A 21,746-nucleotide genomic window follows, 5' to 3' on the forward strand; every position below is an offset into this window, starting at 1 on the left:
CGGGTGCAGATATTAAAAGTGGCAGGAGAGGCAATAACAGTGCAATGTCTAATACCCTTGTAGGTATGTCATATATTTTAAGACAGCTGCTCTGCTATTTATAATTAATAGCAATTTAGCCCCCCCCCCCTTCCGATAAAAAATAGATAGCAGAGAACAGGAAGATGGGTTTTCTCCCCCTTTTTAAAATGTATTTATTTGTTTTTTTTTAACTGCATTCCAAATCTATGTCATAAGCGCTATTGTGTTTTGGAGTGGGTGGTCCAATATAAACACCACAAAGCCCATGTGCTTGTTCTGTTTGTTTTGCCCACAACGTGATTCCTCTTTGAGTCGGTGTAAAAATAACACCAGAAATGAAGTTGGCCTCTGAAGACACATGAATAAAAATAATCTGTCTTTATTTCTCATGCCTCCCGGCCATAAATCACTCCCTCCACCAAATGACAGTCTTATAGGCGGCGTATCACTGTGGCAAACAGCTCTATCACATAATAGCCATGTAGCACAGAACAATATTATCTGCTGGGGTGCATTGGCGGGGTGTGTGTGTGTGTGTGTGTGCATGTGCGTGTGTGTGTGCATGTGCGTGTGCGTGTGTGTTTGTCAGCGCCGTGCCCTGCGGCGTTAGCCAGATTACACCGGGCCCAGCGACAGTCCTATAATAAAACTTGGCCATTAAATCATATCAGCATGGCTTTTTATATCCCAACACCTCAGCGTCGACGCTGTGAAAGTGTCGATCTCACCGAAGAGCGCGCATGCGTTTGATATGCCGGAGAGGCGCGTGCGTGTGCGTGTTCTAGCAAAAGTTGCTGCCTTTTGAGCCTCATGCCTCGGCATCACACGCGGCTGCATCTTCCACATTTTTTTATTAGATCATCCGCGCGCCGCTGTCACCTCTCCTTTCTCCGGGCTTACATCACACACGCGCACACGTCCACTGACTCGAGACCTCGGCGAGGACGTTCTGCTTGGTTAGCTGGTGTTCGCTTCATCATATCGGGCATCCGGGATGACTTTCCATCTCCAGTCAGTGTGGATATGCAAACGCCTCTGAAACTGATATGAGTGATGAATCAGTGTGTGTGTGTGTGTGTTTATTCGTAGATGGAATTAAGATGTGATTTGATGTCGGCGCTCTCATTTGCTGCACTTCCGTCTCCTTATCAAAGGGTTTCCAAATGTTACGCTAAAAAGGAGCCTCGAAAAGATCCCATTTTTACTGCAATTAAAATGCTCCTTCTCTGAGCCCAAGGTTGCCATCATTTGGATTACAATCAAACCAAATGAAATTAAAAGAATAACCCCCTCATAAGAATGTTTTATTTCCAGATAGCCATTATCCAAACCGCTACATCCTCACAAACGGGCGAATTACAAAAAAAAAAAAAAAAGTTAATTCTTGAACACGTTTTAGCCTGCAGTTGTCATTTACCGGGACAGGAAAATGATATTAAATGTGTATCTGGTGTGGATTCATCCTCCTTGTGTGTAGCCTCTTCCCAAGCCGAGTTGTCATGTCATGTTTGTCATCTCTGATGGATGATGTCGGGGTCTCACAGAGGGAGTGTTAAAGAAACAATCCCACGTTAGCACACAGCAGAGCAACTCAAATTCATTTGGACAAAATTGACTGACATGTTTTTGTTCATCAACATTTTGTACGCCACCTTCTAGGGGGGGGAGGATATGCAGGCATCTCACTTGACTGCGTAATGCTTGCAGTGACATTTATTCTCGTGTGTATGAATTTTTAGATGTCAATCTTAAACCCGCAAGTGTGTCGTCACGTGAAACTGTGCATCAGCGTGACATTTTGTTATGTACAACCAATTGTATGACAAAACAAATGACGGCAACTGTTCCAAATACACTACATGTCCCCAAATCTGCCTTATAAGATAATGCTCACTTTGGATTCACTCTCATATGAATTGACAACACTGTAGATCAATTGATTGCATTTGTCGTTTGAGAAATGATTCTGATTTTCAATCAAAATTGAACATTAGTACTTAGGGTGTTTAATATCATTTTTGACCGATACCAGTATGAGTGTTCACTCTTGAGTACTCGGCGATACTGAGTAGTGATATCACCAATACTTTTCATACACTGAGGGAAAAAATGGTGCTCTAGATGCATTTTTGAAGTCGATTTATAGTCCACTTCAAAAAAAAAAATGGATCTTGATCCAGATGATTTTATTTTGTGCAACCACTTGACAAAATAAAATGGGAAAAATTGAACACGCCATTTTTTCCCCCAATGTACACAAAATTTCAATTCATACAATGACAGTTCTTGGCGAATGACTTTTTATTTCTACTTTTACCTCAAATTCTTTTCCCACGTCAAATTTTATTCCGAGAGTATCATTGGCTAGTAGTGACAGCCTTTACATGAAATAAGACCGATATCGGCCCGCCGCGGATACCTGATATCAGCGCTCACCCTTCCTGTCGTTATTTAATTTTTCATGACGTGAATGGTACGCTCCACAACCAAATCCAAATAGTGCGCGCCTCCTCATTCATATTATGTCTTTTCATTCCCCACGAACCAAGAAGCGGGCTGCTAACTAACAAACGGATGTTCAAACACGACGAAATTAAACACATTTTTCCTTTAACAAGCTTTAGTGAAGGTTTACATTCTAGTTCTAAGAATGGATTGAAATAAAGCTTTTGAGGGGAGGCCAATGTACCTCAAGATTTATCTTTCATCCTTAAGACACCGGTATTGACTTAGTTCCGTTTGCAAAATGATGCTACATTTTCCACTTTCAGCTCACACAACCGAGTTATCCACACAGTGGGATTTAATTGGAATTTGTAATTGCGTTGTCCTTCCTGCTGGTTTTAATGTACAGAGAGATTTCCTGCCATTCACACAACCAAACCTACAGTGTGCGGTTATACACCGACATGCTGTGCAAGCGCGCGCGCACACACACACACACACTCACAAAATCAACTGTTGGATAGGTGGAGACACATATCCAAAGTGACGCCGGAACATGCTGCACATACAAAAGCAATACACACGAAGACGGACAGCCTGACAGACAAGCAGACGTGTGCGCACTTGCACACAACCGTACACAGCATCCCCACGTCTCGGTTAATCCAAGCTGTCAGTCAGTGCTTAAGGGCCTGCATGCCGCTGTTTGATTGTAATTGCAAAAAAAAAACAAAAAAAACAAACCCGGAGACAGTCGAGGGAGAGCCGAGGCTGTCAATAGAAGTGGCGTAGGAGACGGATTCCTCCCGCCTTACCCACAATGCTCAGCACGCCATGTGACTTGATGTCACAGGTTTGTCTCACGCATAGCTAATGGCGGCTCACTGGAGAGGGCGGGCTTCTGTCTGCCACTTTTCCACATTTTTTTTTATTTTTATCTTGAGCTAAATTCCAGACAAATGAGATTTTGCTGGAGGTGCTGTGCGGAGCAAGGCCGTTGTCTGAGTGTCTGTCTTTAATAATAAATAAATAAAGTAAAATCTCACATGCTGTTCAAGACCCAGTTTTTTTTTTTTATCCACCCCTCCCCACCCACTTCTTTCTTTCCTCCTGCAGCTCCATCTGTCTTCTAATTTAAGTTGGGTGCCGTAATAACTAAAAGTGAATTATTTTAATGAAGAAGAAGGGGGGGGGGGAAGGAGAAGAGGGGCAAGGGCATCCAGTCACACTGAGGAGCAAGAAATTGGAAAAAGGTTGGAAGAAACAGTTGGTGGGTGGGGGACGGGGGGCAGTTTTTCCAATTAAGAAATATTTTTTGTTTTGTTCCCATACTCATGGCCAGTCAGTCCCATTTGCTTTGTTCAGTGTGTGATGAATTGCAGCCCTCCACTGCTTCCCCCTCCGTCTTTGTTGTGGTGAACCTCCGACTGTTTGTATCTCCAACTTGCGCAGTGAATTCTCCCTGCCTGTTTACCGAGCAGGCTTCTGTTTGAACTGGAAGAGAGAAATGGCTTTTTGAAAAGTCTCTTTGATGGCGAGCCTAATTTGTTTTCACTATTTAAAAAGTTAGTTTGAACACTCGCAATTGCGGAATGACACCGGTGCTGTACTGGGACGGCTGCGTGCGTGCGTGTAGATTTTCTGATTTATTGACATCATAAATCGGTAATTCTCCGTTCAATTATTAACAATTTAAATGTTCAGGCATTGTTGTAGAAATGAAGGCCCGACTGATTTGATGTTTTGAAGTTGATGCCAATTTTAGTATGTAATATAATTTCTGATCACCGAGTAATCAGTCGATTAATTGAAAAAAATATGTCACAAATTAAACAAATGTTTTTAAACATATTTTTTATCTACAAGACAAAGAAAAATCAGTTGCCTTTTTGCAGATATTTTTTTCTGTTCTAAAATACGTCATGGATGAAATGCCTTATTTTGGACGGGGTTATTGTCATTATCGCTTTCTTAGGCCGTAATGTATTAATTTATTTCTAAAAAGGAAACATTTTTGCAGATTTTCAAAAAGCTTGCCCTCAAAGAAATTCTGCATTGTTGTCATGGGTTCTGCTCTGCACGCACCCTTAAAACCACCGTGTTAAAAATAACCCAAGGTTTATTTTGAAGCCACATTGGATTATTTTTAACCCAACAGATTTAAGGATTTACTTTGCCGCTCTATAATTACAGTTCGTCCCATATACAACGTCACTTATTTCAACAGAATGAAGACAAAATATTCGTGCAGACAATCATTTTTATTTTTTATGCCGGTTGAAGGTCATATTCAGAGTCGGTCGTTAATTTTCATTTTTTTGGGTCCCCCCCACATGCGCAGATCGTGACAAGCTATGTCTCAGAATTCCACCGATCACATTATTGATCAGCGGTGGGAGCTGATGGATTACCGAGGCGGACAGGCTGACAGGCATGTCCAGTGGGGGCAGTGTGTGTGTGTGTGTGGGGGGGGGGGGGGGGGGGGGTTAGCAGCACACTAGTCAAGCCGACTCTCCCCCTTCCCTTTCCTCCGCTCCCTCCGTCTGATCAGTCATTTTGACTGTGATACATACGTCTCTGTAGCACGAGGTTGGCTGGCTGACAAGAAATGCCACAGATCCCCAGAGAGTCATGGAATGAGGGATTAAACAGAGAAAGGCACCCCCTTAAAAAAGGAAATCAATATTTCCTCCTTCTGCGGTGAGAAATGTTCAAAGAGACTCTTGATTTAGTTTTTTTTAGGCATTTTCAGAGTGTTTAGTATCCAGATAAAACTGTTTGAAATGTTCATATCGCGATTAAAATGAGCATTTAGTATTGCCACAACATCTAGGAAAGGAAAATAAATGACAGCTCCTTAACATTGCAGAAGATTTTGTTTTGAATCCAGAAAATGTCAAATCTTTCGAAGTACGACTCATACACGTCCTCATTCACATGGTGAAAAGAAGATGGGCTGCAGGGCAAGTATTGGGTCGAGTTTGGACACCGCAGAGATGCTAAACCGTAAAACGTATCCAATCTGTCATTACGTCGTATTGTATTGTATTTTATTCCCTTTTGCGTAGCTCCATCTAGTGGATGTAGAGTGTAACCGCAGCCGCTATTGTAGCTTCTATTCTATGCGCTTTATAATGCAGTGCGCCCGCTATATGAAAACAGTTTTAATATAGGCCATTTCTTGAAGGTGCTCATAATCCGAAGCGCTTTGTAGCGCAGAAAATACGGTAGTCTCAGAGCTTTAAGTACGGTATTACCGATAAATTACAGTCATACTCCTTGAAACTGTTTTCAATTTGATCGAAGATAAATCGTTGCTGATATGAAGTGGAAATGTCTTATCCCGAATTTGTGCCCTTAAAATGTAAAAAATATATATATTTATATCCTGTTTATACTTTAAATCAATACTTTCATCTCCTTGGCTATCCTTGGCTGCCTTGCCACCACTAAGCTCCCTTGGAGACTGAAAAATAGCCACTTCGGAGAAGAGGCTGGCATGTGTTATCGTGGGCATTGAAGAGCTTTGAGTAAACACGAAAAGCAGCCGTTAGAACACAAAAGGATGGCACTGCAGATGGGAACTGGCCTTGTCGTGTTTTTTTTTCCTGTTCTTGTGCGCACTTGAACACACCTCCAGCGTACCTGACTCTCGACATCATCCCTCTCTCTCTCTCTTGCTTTCCCTTTCACAGTTCATCCTTTTATTCGCCATGTTCGGAGGATGCCACCAAAGCCTCTGAGGAACAGGAACTTAGAGTGTATTAAAGCAAATGTTGCCTCACAAAAAAAAAACGGTCATTCTCCTTTGAGGAGGAAATCCAAAGGCTATGCAGGAACTGTGCTTCAAAGCTGCCCGGAAAACTTCTCATGAAATGACTTTGATTGTCTGCTTCTAAAAGGGACCGTGGGGGAATTTCGCCCCTAGTGTGTCTGCAGTGTTCTTTGTGTTCCTGGGCTGTGACTAACTTTCCGCTTTGTTGTGTATTTAAGAGTCATGGTTTATATGGCTTTAGACATTCAAAGCATTTTCTGTAAGAGGCAATTGGGACTTTTAGGCAACGAGTGGATGACAAGAGTCAACGACAACGGCTGTGCAAGTGGAGAAGTTTTTGTGCTAAACCTTCCCTGGTTTCATGTAAATTGCATTTTGCTGTGCATTTGATCGCATTTTAGTTTGGCACTTTTTTTTTAAACACCGGATGTCCTACCTAATGTAATTGACACAATTTTTTTTTTTTAATCCAGGTGTTTGACAGGCAGTGTTTGGCTATTTCTGCACTTGCTGGAATTCAACGCCATGCTGTGTGCATGCCCCAATGTGTATTATACACAAATAAATGTCTACAGAAAAAAAACAATTCTCAAAATTATTTAAGATTTTTTTTTTCCTGAAACAAAGCGTTTGAGAACTGTGCAAATGTGATGCCATTAGGAAATACTTTTTTTTTCATTACTTATGGCAATCTTCAACTTTTGAGGACAATTTCAACCGCAAAATTGAAGTGAATGTCATTTTTCATGCATGAATGCTTTTTTTATTGAAATGGAGAGCGACGTGAATATTATACAGAGTGAACGGTGACACTCTTTTGACTTTTCCAAAGATTCGGATTGCTTGTAGGGAAATCCAAGAGATGGTACAAAGGAGGACGAGAGTGTACAGAAGGGAGGAGAATTTAGATTGCGTGTTTAAATGTATTAGTTTGAAGTTAAGACTGCAGTCAGATGGACTGTCACACACACACACACATCCAAAGCATCCAACCTCCCCCCCTTGCTCCTCCAAACGGCCCTGTCGGTGCGCCAGGGTCGGTGATTACCGACACTCTCACCCAATTATGGGCTGATTATTCCGCTGCACTCTAATTGACTGGGGAGATATGCAAATGGGTGTCATTTGGGATGATAAAGGATGCGGGCGCTGGATGCCCCTTTGCATTATTTAGCCTCGGCTGTACACGGCGTGAAGGATGTGGCGTGTGCGTTAATTGCCGAGAAGAGAGAGGTTAAGTTAAACGAGCAGCTGAATTAGAAATGAGGAATTTGGGCTCTTTATATTTTTCTCCTTTCCTTCCATCTCCATCTCACCCATTAGATGTTTGCATCGTTTGTGGAGTTCTCTCCGGTGAGTGGGGGAGGCACGGAGTGGGTGGCTGGATGCTGCTCTATGCTGCAGTGCCGCAAATCAACACAACAAAACATCACCGGATAAAATGCAAGTGTGAAGGATTTTTGACTAACGAGAAGGCATTATTCAGAAAATTATTTAACTTGTCGTTAAATGATCACATCCAAGCTGAACATACCGCATGCCGTATGATGTGAGAGGGAGAGGTTGGTTGGTTTGGCGTGGTCCATTGGCTAAAAAAAAAAAAGGGCTGCTACGAGCTGCTCGGCATTTAATCCGGAAGAATCCGAAGAACTAATCTCTTTGGTGTGGTGTTAAGCAACACCAGATTTGAGTGTCTTTGCAGTTTCGAGGCCCCACACATGTGCCTTTCAAAGTAGCCCACCCTGTAGCACACTTTACAAGAGGCTTAAGTGGCTCGAGACTTATCACTCCGCTAGCACGCTATCTTACTGCAAACATTAACGTCTCATGCCAAGAAGTTACTGTTACCATTATAAACAGATTATCTCAGTCTGTCCAAATCCTGAGCCTAAACAAATGTTTGACCATCCCCCGCCCCTCCAACAGCATTTCTTGACATTTTAGTTGATGTTTACTTTTCTCCTGCAGATGTTGTGCTATTGTGAAGAGATTGTTTGGGTTTGTGAGCCAGAATGCAAAACAAAAGTTCACTTTTTTTACTTTCCAAAAAAAAAAACTAACCTCATACTGCCTGCCCTTTTGACGTCTATAACCGTCAATGGCGGTGAATGAGCCAACAATGTGAAACAAATCCTTTTGGTGTGTCTCTTTTTGTTTTTCGTTTTTGTTTGAGTTGAGGTGTCCAGGAGATCGGCCACATTAATAGTGTAAAATAGTTGTGAAATGATGTACTTTGGTCTCTTTTTTATCTCACAAACAAATTTGGCATCCGAACAAAGATGTGTCGACATTTTTTATATCCCTATATGAGATGAAAAATACATCCGTAAGCATCGTAGCACTGTGCTGTAAATTCTCAAACACACGCACGCACACACTTTTTTTTGAACAAGTTTAATAAGCATCAGTAGTTACCCGTATCACCTCCAATTGTTTCACAACAAAACAGCTGAATGGCATTCAAACATAAATTTGTAGATAATGTGAAAGTGGTGTTAAAATGCCATCCAGTTCCTTTTTTTCCTCTGTTTCTCAACTTAATAGCACTTAGTGAAGGCGAGTTCAGTTGCTGCTCTACAGGGATGTTGCATTAAAAACCTCCTTATACACACACACACACCACACACATTAAGAAGTCCATTCGGATTCATTTGCATGGCCTTTTATTTGGATTTTGCCTCAGACGACAGTTGTGGGGGGGAAGGATGAATAAACATCTTTATGTAATAGCCTTTCCCCTCAGTCTCCACAGCACCGTAAAGATGGAAAGTGCGGCGTCCGGAGCCGACAAATATGTGCATTGCTGCAATGAGCAGAGTTGTCCCTCAGGCCTACCAACCATAGCTAGTGGACTTAATTACAGTTCACATCATCATATTTACCCAGAGAATGGAAACAACGAATAAAGCTCACCTCTGTATGCACAGAGGTCTTATTTCTGTACGTATATTGAGTACCACCGTGTATATGTAACACTGTAATGTGCTTTTTACTTTTGATCCAGACAAAACAGGTCCTATGGATACATAAAAAGAAATCAGTAATAATAGAAACTCTGGAAAAGTTCTCTTCCATCGCAGTGGAAGGCAACGCACGGTGTCTTTTCCGTATATATTTATGGGCACGTATTTGGACAATGTTGGCGTATGTTATGATTTTATTTTTCTACTACAATTGATTTGCGATCGATTAATCGCGGTGCGACTGAAGTCACCTTTGAAGGTTTTCAAAAATATGGCTTAAGAATGACATCGACTTTTAATAACTAATAGAATGACAACTATAGCATTTCATATTTGGATGGAAATTATTTGCCATCAATGATTGTTTCAAGCCCATGGATCTCATATTCCTCATCCGTGGCGACTTTTTGACCAGGCATTCACAGCAGCCACCTCCGCTTTCTGCTTTTACGTTTGTCTTCAGAAATCATACTCTATTGCGCTGGTCTCCAACATGGTGCCCGTGGGCCCCCAAGGACCACATGAGTAGCCTGAAGGCCTGTCCTATAAATAATAGCTCGCTAATGATGGGACATAACTTTCTGGGAATGTTGTAGAATTGATCATTTCAAAAAATAATCAGAGAAAACCTATTTCATAAAGTGTGTGTCAAACCAGTAGCCCTTCGCATGAATCTGTACGCAAGAAGTAACTCTCGCGTTCCAAAAGGTCGGCGGGGGCCCTATCCTTTTCCGCCGTCATGGTCAAAATTCTTCTGGACAAATACTGTGCATCTGTCTTTGGCACCTCAAAACATAAATAGATTGTGCAATATGCACCGAAATCCTCAACTGCTCGGCACAGAGATCTGTCATCAATTGCCCTCCACACACTGGTACTTGCACGCATGCGCACGCACACACACACACACACACACACACGCATGAACAGACACGAACACACACACGCACTCAAGTCTCATCTGTCCCCCTTGGCTGCATCAGTAGCCAGGCATGTCTCACTGTGACAGCTCAGCCACATTGTGTGTCTGTCACACACACACACACACACACACACATACATAAAGGCATTGTAGACAGGTGCCAATGCCAGCAAGGTGAAGGGTCACGAGCAACTGCCTCTCCAATGTTGTGTGAAATGTGCCGATTGAAGTCTCGGGCCATTATGTACACACTTTGTGTGTGTGTCTGTGTGGATATGGATATGAGTGGGCGGTGGCCATCTCAAAGTAACTTATTATCACCTCAATATTTTTCTTATTATGACAATTACATGCTCCAGGAGTGAATTAAGCGGTACAGGACGCCAAGCAGGAGAGGTTGACAGCTATTTGGAGACTCAATACACAGAGCAATTTGCAGCCGAGAGCCAAACAAATTGGATTTGGGCCACTTTGGATCGTGGCTGCCGATTGTGGGGCGTTTGGATGCTGCAACCACATGTCTGTTTGGATGGTTAGCTGGCTGGCTCGCCGGCTGGCTTGTGTGACGGCAGTAGACACAAAACTCTGTGGCCCGTGACATGGATTAAATGTAAAGTACAGGAAGAGTGTGGGTGGGAAAAGATATTAAACTAAAGAAGCGTTGTAATTTTTTTTTTTTTTTAATGGTGGTGTTTCACTATTATAATGGGCGCATTTGAAATGGGCATTTATATAGTCAAAGGGTGTTAAGGTTTACCAGCCTTTCATTGTATTAGTGCTGCTACTTTTTTGGTCTTGGGCCACACAGCTGTGCTCAAGTGTGTGTTCAATCCAAACGAGACACTAAACAAATTACTGATACGCATTTTACCACCCCTAAACTGCCAGTGAAAAAAGCTGGCAACAGCACCCAATTAGGCAAAATGCAATTATTCCCATCCATTCACATAATGAGCCCATGGGTTAACAACCTAGCTGCTCATCACGCTAGCTCGTGGTTACTGTCTTTGGAAAAGCCATCACCATGGACACGCTGGCTGTCATGGTAACCTGTGTTGTGTAGAGCAGCATACTGCTCATTGGAAAACTACCTTCCGGTCCGTTTGGGAGGCTGCTCGCTCCGCCGGACTTCTAGGTGACCTGATTGGCTCGAACAGGAAGTGGTAACGAGGGTGAGGCAGGAAGATAAGTGAGCGGGTGCCCCACATGTTCAGTAGAGCAAGGTTAGATGATGCCAGACTAGTGGCTGCCAGACTACTTATCATAGTGGCATGATGGGAAACAAAAGCTTTGTGTCTGCTTGTTGCCATTCACGACAACAAGCAGACACCGACCAACAGGCACTTCTGTTAAAACCGAAACAACACGGCTACACGAATACACAAAAGAATCCTTGTGTTGAATCATAGCCAATGCACTTACAGAGGCCTCACGTTAATTCAAGGGAGTTGGAAACCTCTCACAACTGATTCTTACTGATGAGTAAACTTTAAAAAAATAATAATAATCTATTTTTTTTAATAACACATACGATGTTTATTTATTTATTAATTTGTTAATTCGGCAGCCTGCCGTGCATGTCTTTGGAATGTGGGAGGAAACCGGAGTACCCGGAGAAAACCCACGCAGGCCCGGGGAGAACATGCAAACTCCACACAGGGAGGCAGGAGCCTTTTATTTATTTATTTTTTAAGGATAATTTTTATGAATGAACAGTTACGATAGCAGCGAATTTTCACATCTCCCTCCGTCCTCGGTGTGGTGTGTCTAAATGCTCACTTCTCCCCGACTTCTCTTTCTGTGTCATAAAATATTAACAATTACCCACTTAGGGCAAGGTTGTTTTGTCACATGATGTTGTGTCATGGTCTAAAATGATAGCCGATGCATGTGCAATCGCGATCGAGGCCTTTTTTTTCCATTTTGTGAGAGGCGGAGCTGTTTCTCAACGTTATTCATAGAGCACTTTAAAACAACCATTGCTGCATAGAAAGTGCTGTACATGGAGTAAAAAAAAAATCGTGATACCATAAAAAAGAAAGTTGCAATTGTTGTTGCTTATCCCTTTCAGGGATAGAGGTTATTATAGTGGATAGCTTATCATGTTACCAGGTTACAGGGTGCATGAGAGGGTTCGAGTTGTTCGACTGTACAGCATGTCTGTGTATATGTACAGTAAGCACGCAACCGTAGCAAGGAGGATAGAGAGAAGGGGAAACTATGATTTTGAGAAAACGGGATGACAAACCGATGTTGGCCGGTGTCACCTTTGTGGGCACGTGTCTCAGAAGGGTCACTGAGCTTGTTTGTGTAGCGGGTCGCATCAGCTGGCATCCACCAGCGACTCTTCCGCTTCCTCCCTCAGCGAGTACTCACCAGCAAACCGGGGGTCACTCACAGGTGATGTCCTCCTCATTTTCGAGATACAGCTCAGGCTCAGCTGCCAGTCGGAAAATGTGTGTGTGTGTGTTTCAAATGTGTGTACGTGAATGTGTGTGTGTGTGTGTGTGTGTGTGGATGATAGAGTGTGTTTCGGGGCCAGCCGTCAAATCTCATCTCATCCAGGCTTCATTCACATTCTTGCTTTTCTGTTGCCTCTCACCTTCCACACGCTTAAACTTCGTGTTCCTTCAGCAGTATTGATGTGGAATCCCTGGATCGAGATAAAGGCACGACTTTGAACAAATACACACACCTGTGCGCGCCCACACTAGCACGGTGCGTTCTCTATTCTCCCGATATAATGAAATAAGTTTCAATTATTTCATATTTAGCATCTTTATACTGTATTCTGTAAGCATGTTTTTTTTTTTACATGTTATGTTTTGAATAGCATGAAATGTTACATTTTGACGTTTTGTCGGCTTTTTATCTTTTTCAAGCTATTATACCCGACGGAAGAGTTAACTTGTATGCAAAAAAAAAAAAAGTGTGTTTTCAACATGAATGATGCTTCAGCAATTAAGGTGGATAAAAGTCCAAATGTAGAAAACTGTTGATTTCATTGCATGTATTAATTTTGGGGAGACTTCTTTTGAGATGGGCAACTCCAGTTTTTTTTTTTTTTTTTTTTGATGGAGCACAAAAAGAACCACAACAGTAACAAAGTGCTGCCTCCAAAGAGTGAACAAAGTAGCACAGAACACCTTTGTTGTCACTGTGTGGTGCATATTGCGCAACATTGAGATTACGTAGCTATAAGAGACAACCAGTAATAAAATAATGATGACAAGCATATACAGTAGCTGACAACTAACTGCGGGATGAAGTTAAATGTTCCCATGTGAGCACAGCTTTGTGACGGTGTGGCCAACATCATCCCCTCCCTCGCTTGACGAGTGCTGAGTAGAGACAGAGGGACAGCGAAAAGCTGTAGCTTTGTGATGCTAGCAACGGAAAGCTGCTCCTTGTCTGCTGGGGAGAAACAGATGGCTGAAGTTCAGCCGTCACCGATTCATTGTTGCTGCAGTGAAACTCAACGACTTTATGAACCTTCCATGTCCTTTGTACTGTCGATTCACCGGTAAACATGTTAAAAAGGAAAAAAAACACACTACAGAGTTGGCTGATGGACATATTCTTTCATCTTTAAAAACTCCACGTCGCGTGAAGTCAGCAGAAACTGAAGCCTCATTCACCGCCTCACCTTTCCGATGGAAATGCTTCATGTGCTGTCGTGCGCAAAGTCCATTCCAAGTCTATCAATCGGGCGATGTTGTGGCCATTTACGGCCATGCATTTTTGTTTTCCTCATGGTCGCTTCACCTACAGTTGATGTTTTTGTCCTCTTTTCCAGGATCTGTCTGGCTCCATAGATGACCTCCCCACGGGGACAGAGGCTGGTCTGGGATCGGCTGTCAGCAGCAGTAGTAACCAAGGAGAGCAAGCAGGCGCCACCACCCAGAGGCAGTCACCTTTCTCTCCCCACGCCTCGCCACACCTTCACAGCCAGAGGAGCGGACCTTCACCCTCCCCTGTGGGCTCACCTGCAGGCTCCACTCAGTCCCAACAGTCTCGTTCAGGCTCCGGGCCCATATCTCCCGCCAGCGGCCCGACTGCCGGCGCCAACACACCTGGTAGGGCTCCCGAACTCTCACCTCGGTCCAGTTAAAGTTGCCATTTGTAGCACGGCATGTTTGTTTCATCATTACAAACTTGACATGTACGCGGAAAGATTTTAGTCCCTCAACAGAAAACCGAGACGTCAAAAAAAAAAACCACACAATTTTGTATCATATTAACTCTTTCATGTACCCTCTAACTCGGCGATCCCCAACCTTTTTTGCCTCACGGATCAGTTTAATGTTAGACAATATTTTCAGGGACCGGCCTTTAAGGTGTGACGGGTAAATACAACCAAATAATATGATATGACTTGCATGAAAACTGTGGTACTTTTGGAACATAACAGTAAACACAAATCATGACACGAGTGACGTCCTATCTGGCCGCAACACTCTCTGTTCGCTATGGTCACGTTTAAACGTGCCTTCAAAATAAGATACACCGCAGATGCAAATATTATGCAGAGTGGGCTTGGTGCGTGGGAATCTCCCGTTGAGATAAATCCTTATCTTAAGTAGGACTCCTCATACTGTCTTATTAAGTGTAGCCTTCTTTTTCTTGAAAGTCGTAGACTCCTTTTCTGTCTCCTTGCCGGGCCTTTTCCTCTTCCCAAAGAAACTTTCCAAAGAAGTTTGTTTTTTTTTTTCTCATTTTGCTAGCTCCTGGGTTTCATTTTAGCGGTAACCTATCACGTGACGGAGAAGCGCGTCAAGAGTTACGTACTGTAGACGGATGTAACAGAGAATCCAGTCATTTTTCAAAATAAAACATCTTTCAGATTCCAAAATAAATAAAATGTAAGTAATGTAAATTCTTTATTCTTTCTGTGCGGCCCAGTACTAAATGACCCACGGACCGCTACCGGTCCGCGGCCCGGGGGTTGCGGACACCTGCTCTAACCTGATAACATGATAAGCTGTCCGCCGTAGTCACCGCTCTCCCTGAAAGAGTTAAAATGATCTTTGATGGATAATTTTTTTGAAATACACTGATATACAGTATAAATTATTTCATTGTCGTAATAAAATATAGAACAGTTTTCATAGTAAATGATTGTTAGACCATGCACGTCTGTCTTTAAGCCTCAGCAGAGGGTGTGATCAGCTAGCGTATATAAAGGCTTGGCTTTATCACAATGAGAGTGAATTTGAGATGGGTGTGTGCACCCGTGCACGCCATCCCAGCCTGGCCTCCCTCATCATCCGGCCACCTCTCTGCCCCACCGAGCAGCTGAGCGACATATCAGCGTGGCTCAGAGCTGTCATTCAATGTGATGAGGCGGGGCAAAATGTCTTGAGCGAGATCCTGATGTCAGGCCTCCTCCTCCTTGCCAGAGTGATTGACGCTAATGAAAACTGGGACAGTAGTTTTGCATGTGCACGTGCCAAGAACCGTGCTGAGAATCCCGAGTAAGGTGGCAAAGATGGGGAGTGAAACTGATTGCTGGGACATGAGTCATAAGATATATTTTTTTTTCCCCGTGCCAAATAAATAGTGATAAAGTGTGGAGCCGTGCGTAACATTTGGCGCGTCTTAGCGGTTTTCCGACACTCACTTTGAATGAGATCAATGTTCAGCCAGCCCGGGAGAGACACACGGGAGAACTAATGTGGTTACCACATATCTGATTACTAAAGCCTCCACACTCTAACTCTTCATCACAAGTTAAGACACTTTCATTAATGCGCTTGTTGGAGTTGGTGCAACAAAGCGAGCGAAAGAGGAGGCAGAGCAACACCGTAATAAGCGCATGCATAACTCCCTCTTCATTATTCAGTTTTATGAACAACAGTGTCCACTAAATCAACAAAACATTAATAAGCGACTTAATTAGTGAGTAAAACAAATTGTTTTCAGCTGCATTACTGACTGAGCTTCGGTTGTGAAAAGCTCATAACAACAGATCTTGTGGCTCCATTTCACTGTGCTTTATTAATGTTACTGCCATACGAGTGGCGGCGTTGGCTCTGTGATGACGGATTGTGGCTTTCAAATGAATTTACGCTGATGATTTGGGTATTTTGATAGTTTTTTTTGTCTGATTAGACTCCATTGTGATTGTGCTTTAAATGCCAACAAGTCATGTTATTGCTTGTTTTTGTTCATTACACTGACTCTTGCTGGATAAACAGAGAGTGGCAACTCATGTTTTTTGAGTTGTCGACAGAAATTTGTTCGTTTTTGGACAATAAACAGTGATTTTTTTTTTTTTAAGAAAATGCCACAGACACCATTCTAGAATCTTGGAAAGTCTTCCCAGAAGAGTGGAAATTGTATGTATGAAAGCTTAGATGCTTAGAGAAAACTCGACTGTTTGCTGTTTTTGTGTCAAATATAAAAGTATTGTTTTGTTCCTAAGCAACTATGTTGAACTGAGGGCAGGAGCTTCAATTCATCAGTCCACAGCCTTTTCTTAATCGAAACATTTTCTTTTCCGCCATCTTCTGATATCTGTTGGCAACTACAAACCTTTTAGTGGGTGTCAATTATTTGCGGGCATCTCTCCCTTTCAAAGTAATATCTAGAAAGTTTAAAAAGGAAAGTAAAGAGGTCAACCAGCAACTTTAGAGTCCCACTTTATTAAAGAACGGTGAGGCCTCGTACAATCCCAAATCCTTTAAAACGCTGCATCAATATAGCTTAAAATGTAAAGTCATTTTCTGTTCGGGGATAGATGTGAGATTGATTATTGCTTCGTACAGCATCAGCCACAAACTACAGCATGACTGGCTATTTACAAGAAAGGCTGGCATCATCTCTGTATATCTTCCATATTGAAAGCGTAACTTTTTTTTTTTTTTAAATCACTCATGGATGCCATGTTAAGTCTCCCCTCGCATTTAAGCAGCGGTGTGCTGTTGTCATCTCTCTCTCAGCGCACTGATGTGACACGTCACACGGCTGAGCTCTCACAGGACGACACGAGCCGCCGTGGCAGCGGTCAGAGAGCAATTTCATCATGTCATCCTTTCACCTGGCTGTCAACCACCTCTGCACAATATATTTGAAAAATAACACAGCAGCTAGGCAGGGCATACGTAGCGGCACACATGGTTGCACATACAAATCACTTAGAAATGCTTGCTTGCTGGGATGTGACTGTGATAGAGACGCAGTCAGAGGTGAGCATGTGGGAGACTGACATATTGCCAGGCTATCATATACCCGCGCACTTACACAAATCTATCAAGGCATGCCTGTGATTCTCACATCTTTACCAGTCTCTCCATGAAGAAAATCCAATACGCTGGAACATTATCCGGCCCTCGCCTTGCTCTCCTGGAGCCCAAAAGGCACACACCGGGCCAAATTGATTTTCCTGTTGCGCTAGATTTGCGACAGTCGAGCAGAAATCACATTGCTCAACCTCCAATCTCCTCCTCATATCCATGTGCAAAAACAGGCTCGATTTCTCCAGCAGACGCAAAAGGCCTTCTTCACTATGACTCGTGTCATTTGAGTCATTTTTCCCTTTCATGAAACATTGGTGAGAAGGCGAGAAGACATCTCTCTCTCATCCAGATAAATGGGAAGTGGAGCAAAGCAGTAAAGTCGCTTGAAAGCTTGAAAGGAGTCACAAGAGTCAAAGCCTCCAGTTAAAGTTGTTTAAACTCATTCAGTGCCGGCCATTTTCTTTTTTACCCTATTCCTTAAAAAAAAAAAAAAAAATAGAAAAGAGTAACTGGGATTGAATATGTGGAGTCTCAAAAGATATGTACCGTATTTTCCAGATTGTAAATCGCTCCGGAGTATAAATCGCGGCAGCCATAAAATGCATAATAAAGAAGAAAAAAAAACAATTATATCTTGCACTGGCGTCTAAGTCGCATTTTTGGGGGAAATTTATTTGATCAAATCCAACACCAAAAACAGACATGTCATCTTGAAAGGCAATTTAAACAAAAAATAAAATAGAGAACAACAGGCAGAATAAGTGTATGATATAACAGCGTTACATGACGCATAAACAACGAACTGAGAACGTGCCTGGTATGTTCACGTAACATGTTAAGATTTCTTCAGATAGCTATAGTATGTAACAAGTTTCCCAAACCATCAGTGTCACTCCAAATCACTAAATCCAATGAAATCTTCACCCTCTGGGTCATTTTTAAACAACTCCGTCAACTCGGAGGGAGAAGATACGGCGCTTCCTTTTCTACGTCGCTTATGTCAGAGTCATCGTCGACTTATCAACATAGGCCTAGAGCGCCCTCTTGCGGTTTAATGTAAAAATAACATGTGAAATGATATTGTAATGTTCACCCATAAATCGCTCCAGAGTACTGTATATAAATCGCACTCCCGGCTAAAGTATGAAAAAAATAATAAAACGATTTATAATCCGGAAAATACGGTAAATATTTCTTTGGTAGTGAGTGAGTTCCATCCATCCATCCATCATCTACCGCTTATCCGGGGCCGGGTCGCGGGGGCAACAGCTTTAGCAGGGAAGCCCAGACTTCCCTCTCCCTAGCTACTTCTTCCAGCTCTCCCCGGGGGATCCCGAGACGTTCCCAGGCCAGCTGGGTGACATAGTCTCTCCAGCGTGTCCTGGGTCTTCCTCGGGGTCTCCTCCCGGTGGGACATGCCCGGAACACCTCACCAGGGAGGCGCTCAGGGGGCATCCGAATCAGTTATTTTCACAATTTAAAGCCGTTGCCAGATATATGTCTTCCTCTTATTAGTCTGTTTCCAGGGCACGGGCCTGTCTCAGCACTTACATTTCCACAATTAAAACATCCATCCAGCCATTTTCTGTAATGCTGTCCTCATTAGGGGCATAGGCGAGTTGGAACCAATGCCGGCTAACTTTTGACAAAACACGGATTACTCCCTGGACTCGTCGCTCAATTAGAGGGCCCATATCAAAAGAGACAAGCATCGTCAAGTGGGAACGCAGCCCACTCTGCCTGCTCAGATGTCAGGCCACCACATATTGACTCATTTTTAAAAATCACGTTGACAATGCTCAGAGTCTTCTCCGCCTAAAACAGTAAAAGAAGATTTGATGACATTGTTGGATGGATAGTCGGACTTCCACTAAATGTCCAAAAAGCTTCATGAGACTCATCTGAATACATTAATTAACCAAGGTACAGAGTTAGGGTGAAACCCAGAGTTACTTACTCACCCTGAATTTTAATTCTTCATCAAACCAAGACATTTTAATGTTTCCAGCTTTGTAGCGACATTTCGTAGAAGGTCGGTAGAAGTGAACTCCTGCTCCTCCAGATCAATGTTCGGTATTTCCACAAACACTCCCCAATTTTTTTTTTTTTGAGAGACTGACTTTTTCCATCCGTTTACACTTATTAGTCTAGTACAGGGGTGTCAAACTCATTTCACATTGTGGGCCACATACAGACTCGGTAGATGTCAAGTGGGCCGAACCATTAACATTATACCATACTGTGCTATGAATCACCAAAATATCATCTCTTTCCTTTGCTTTGGTCTCAAGAAGCATTGATTGGGGCTTTCATATCATTTGCTGCGTTGGGTCTATCTCGGTGACAGACTGAGACTGCTGTTTTCTTCCCCGATCAAAACAATGTTGTCTTCGACTGTGATCAAAACAGTGTGCCCCCTAGCGTGTAATCCACGAATTGCATTTTATATAAAATATTCATTCTGTGTCTTCAATGCATTTTTTTTCACTTTTAAATGATCCCGCGGGCCGGATCGAACCTCCGTGGGGGCCGGTTCCGGCCCGCGGGCCGTATGTTTGACACCCCTGGTCTAGTATGTTATTATTTTTGTCCATATAACACTGTATATGTTGCAATAGGAATCTCCTCAGGCTGTAGAAAAAAAACACCGATCAGTGGGATGAGAATGGAGGTATGTAAGCGGACACATGGCACTGAGTGAACAAGGCTGGGCCGGTCCGGTCGGTGTTCTCAAAGGTCCGACTTGTTTTCCATTCCATCGCCGTCGTTTGCAGCGTAGCCTGTGTTTTGCTTGTAATGCGGGCAAGAAAATACATTCGTATTCCAATCTGTGATCATGTGCCGCGGATATAAAGGAATCTTTGCGGTGCATTTTCCGCGCTTACGTCAAAGGTCAAGCACAGACGCCGACGGGATCCAGCACAAATGAGAGCCGCATGCCCTAAGGTAGCCATTGTTGATAATGCTGCCGGTAAATGACTTCGCTGAGCACAGAAAGAAACTCATTTGCAAGCTACAAAATATCTAAGTGGAAGACACGCCACGGGAATGCTCATTCCAACTTATTTTTCCTCCGTTAGGGGGGCAAGTTATTACAAGAATGCTGTGGGAGAGAGTAGGGGTTGAATTTTGATACAGTGCAGAACAGATTTTTTTTTTCTTCCCCCCCTTGGTCGCACCAAACCGAAAGCGCCTGCATGTGAACACGCCTGTGGCACTCCCTGTCCCTCTCTCGGCCTCATATTAACTTTCAACATGCTCGCTCTCTCTTCTGGTCTCTCTCATGTCTCAGTTTCCCTCATATTCACCCCCTCGCCGCCCTCCCCCCTCCCCTCACCCCTCTGTGTTTGTATTCGCTGGGAGCATCGCTGTGGTGCCGGCCTCCCACCGAGGAACCATACCCATTTTTCCATCCCCGTTCTTGCCTGCGTTTCCCCTCCTTCCTGTATTCCTCCATACTGCTCCTGCAGCTCTCTTTTCCCTCTTCTGTCCTTCTGTTTTATCTTCTTCCTCCCATTCCCATCTGCACATTAAACCTCTCACTCTCTCCCACTCTTCCCCTTCTCCCACCTCTCTGCCTCTTTGACATAAAAACAGAAAAATGTTCTCCGCTCTATTAAAAAAAATAAATTACACAGTGCAAACAAAACAAACGTTTTTTGTTTTCTTTGGGGGGGGGGGGGGGTTGTGTTTTAAGAAGCCTGTGTTTTTCCATTATGAGAAATTCTTTTCTGACTTCGTCCAAGTGAAATATTCAAATTGGAGCAGTGTTCAATTGCACGCTCTCCCCAACATCTACTTCTCTCTCCCTCCTCTCTATCCTTCCCGTTGCATTTTTAGCTTAAGCTGCACTTTTGTTTTACTTGCACTTGCTACTCAGCGCTGAAAGTAATGAGGATCTCTGGAGAGTGAGAGCGCTTGTTTTGTGAGCCACTGCAGGCCTGCACTCGTCCCCTGCAGGGGCTAGTTAAACTGGCATCAGCCCCTGGCTTGGAGAGGCATTGGCTTACACCCATTGAGAGCTAAACCCCCATTACTGGAGCCTCTTGTTTATTTTGCTCTCGACTATAAAGTCAAGAAGGAGATATTACCTTGTTGTGGGTGTGTTGGCTGGGGAAGGTGTGTGTACATTTACAGCCTAAGGGTTGCATTTAAGAGACAGTGCTGAAGCAGCCCTTTCTCTCTTGAGTTCACTGTCGTGTCCTCACTTTTGGAAAAATGTCCCCTGCTGCTTCAACAGGGCACGGTCTATCACCGCCAACATGAGGAACATTCGCACCGGCAACCAATGCAGCTGTGTGGTAGAATTACCGTATTTTCCGCACTATAAGGCGCACCTAAAAGCATTCGATGTACTCAAAAGTCGGCAGTGTGCCGTATAA

The 21,746-nt window shown here is 43.2% G+C and overlaps 1 protein-coding gene across 1 annotated transcript in view; it reads left to right on the top strand.

The window, feature by feature from the left end:
* arid1b (AT-rich interactive domain 1B) overlaps positions 1–21,746 on the top strand; it is a 165,251-nt gene that overhangs the window by 101,816 nt on the left and 41,689 nt on the right. Inside the window, exon 5 of the mRNA XM_086126861.1 lies at positions 13,923–14,202. Within this exon, the coding sequence (XP_085982987.1) occupies positions 13,923–14,202 (280 nt within the window). The remainder of the gene's footprint in view (positions 1–13,922; positions 14,203–21,746) is intronic.

Source organism: Hippocampus guttulatus, chromosome 13 (genome assembly GCF_054856545.1).
Source record: "Hippocampus guttulatus isolate MCC_2025c chromosome 13, RoL_Hgut_1.0, whole genome shotgun sequence".
Lineage (NCBI taxonomy): Eukaryota > Metazoa > Chordata > Actinopteri > Syngnathiformes > Syngnathidae > Hippocampus > Hippocampus guttulatus.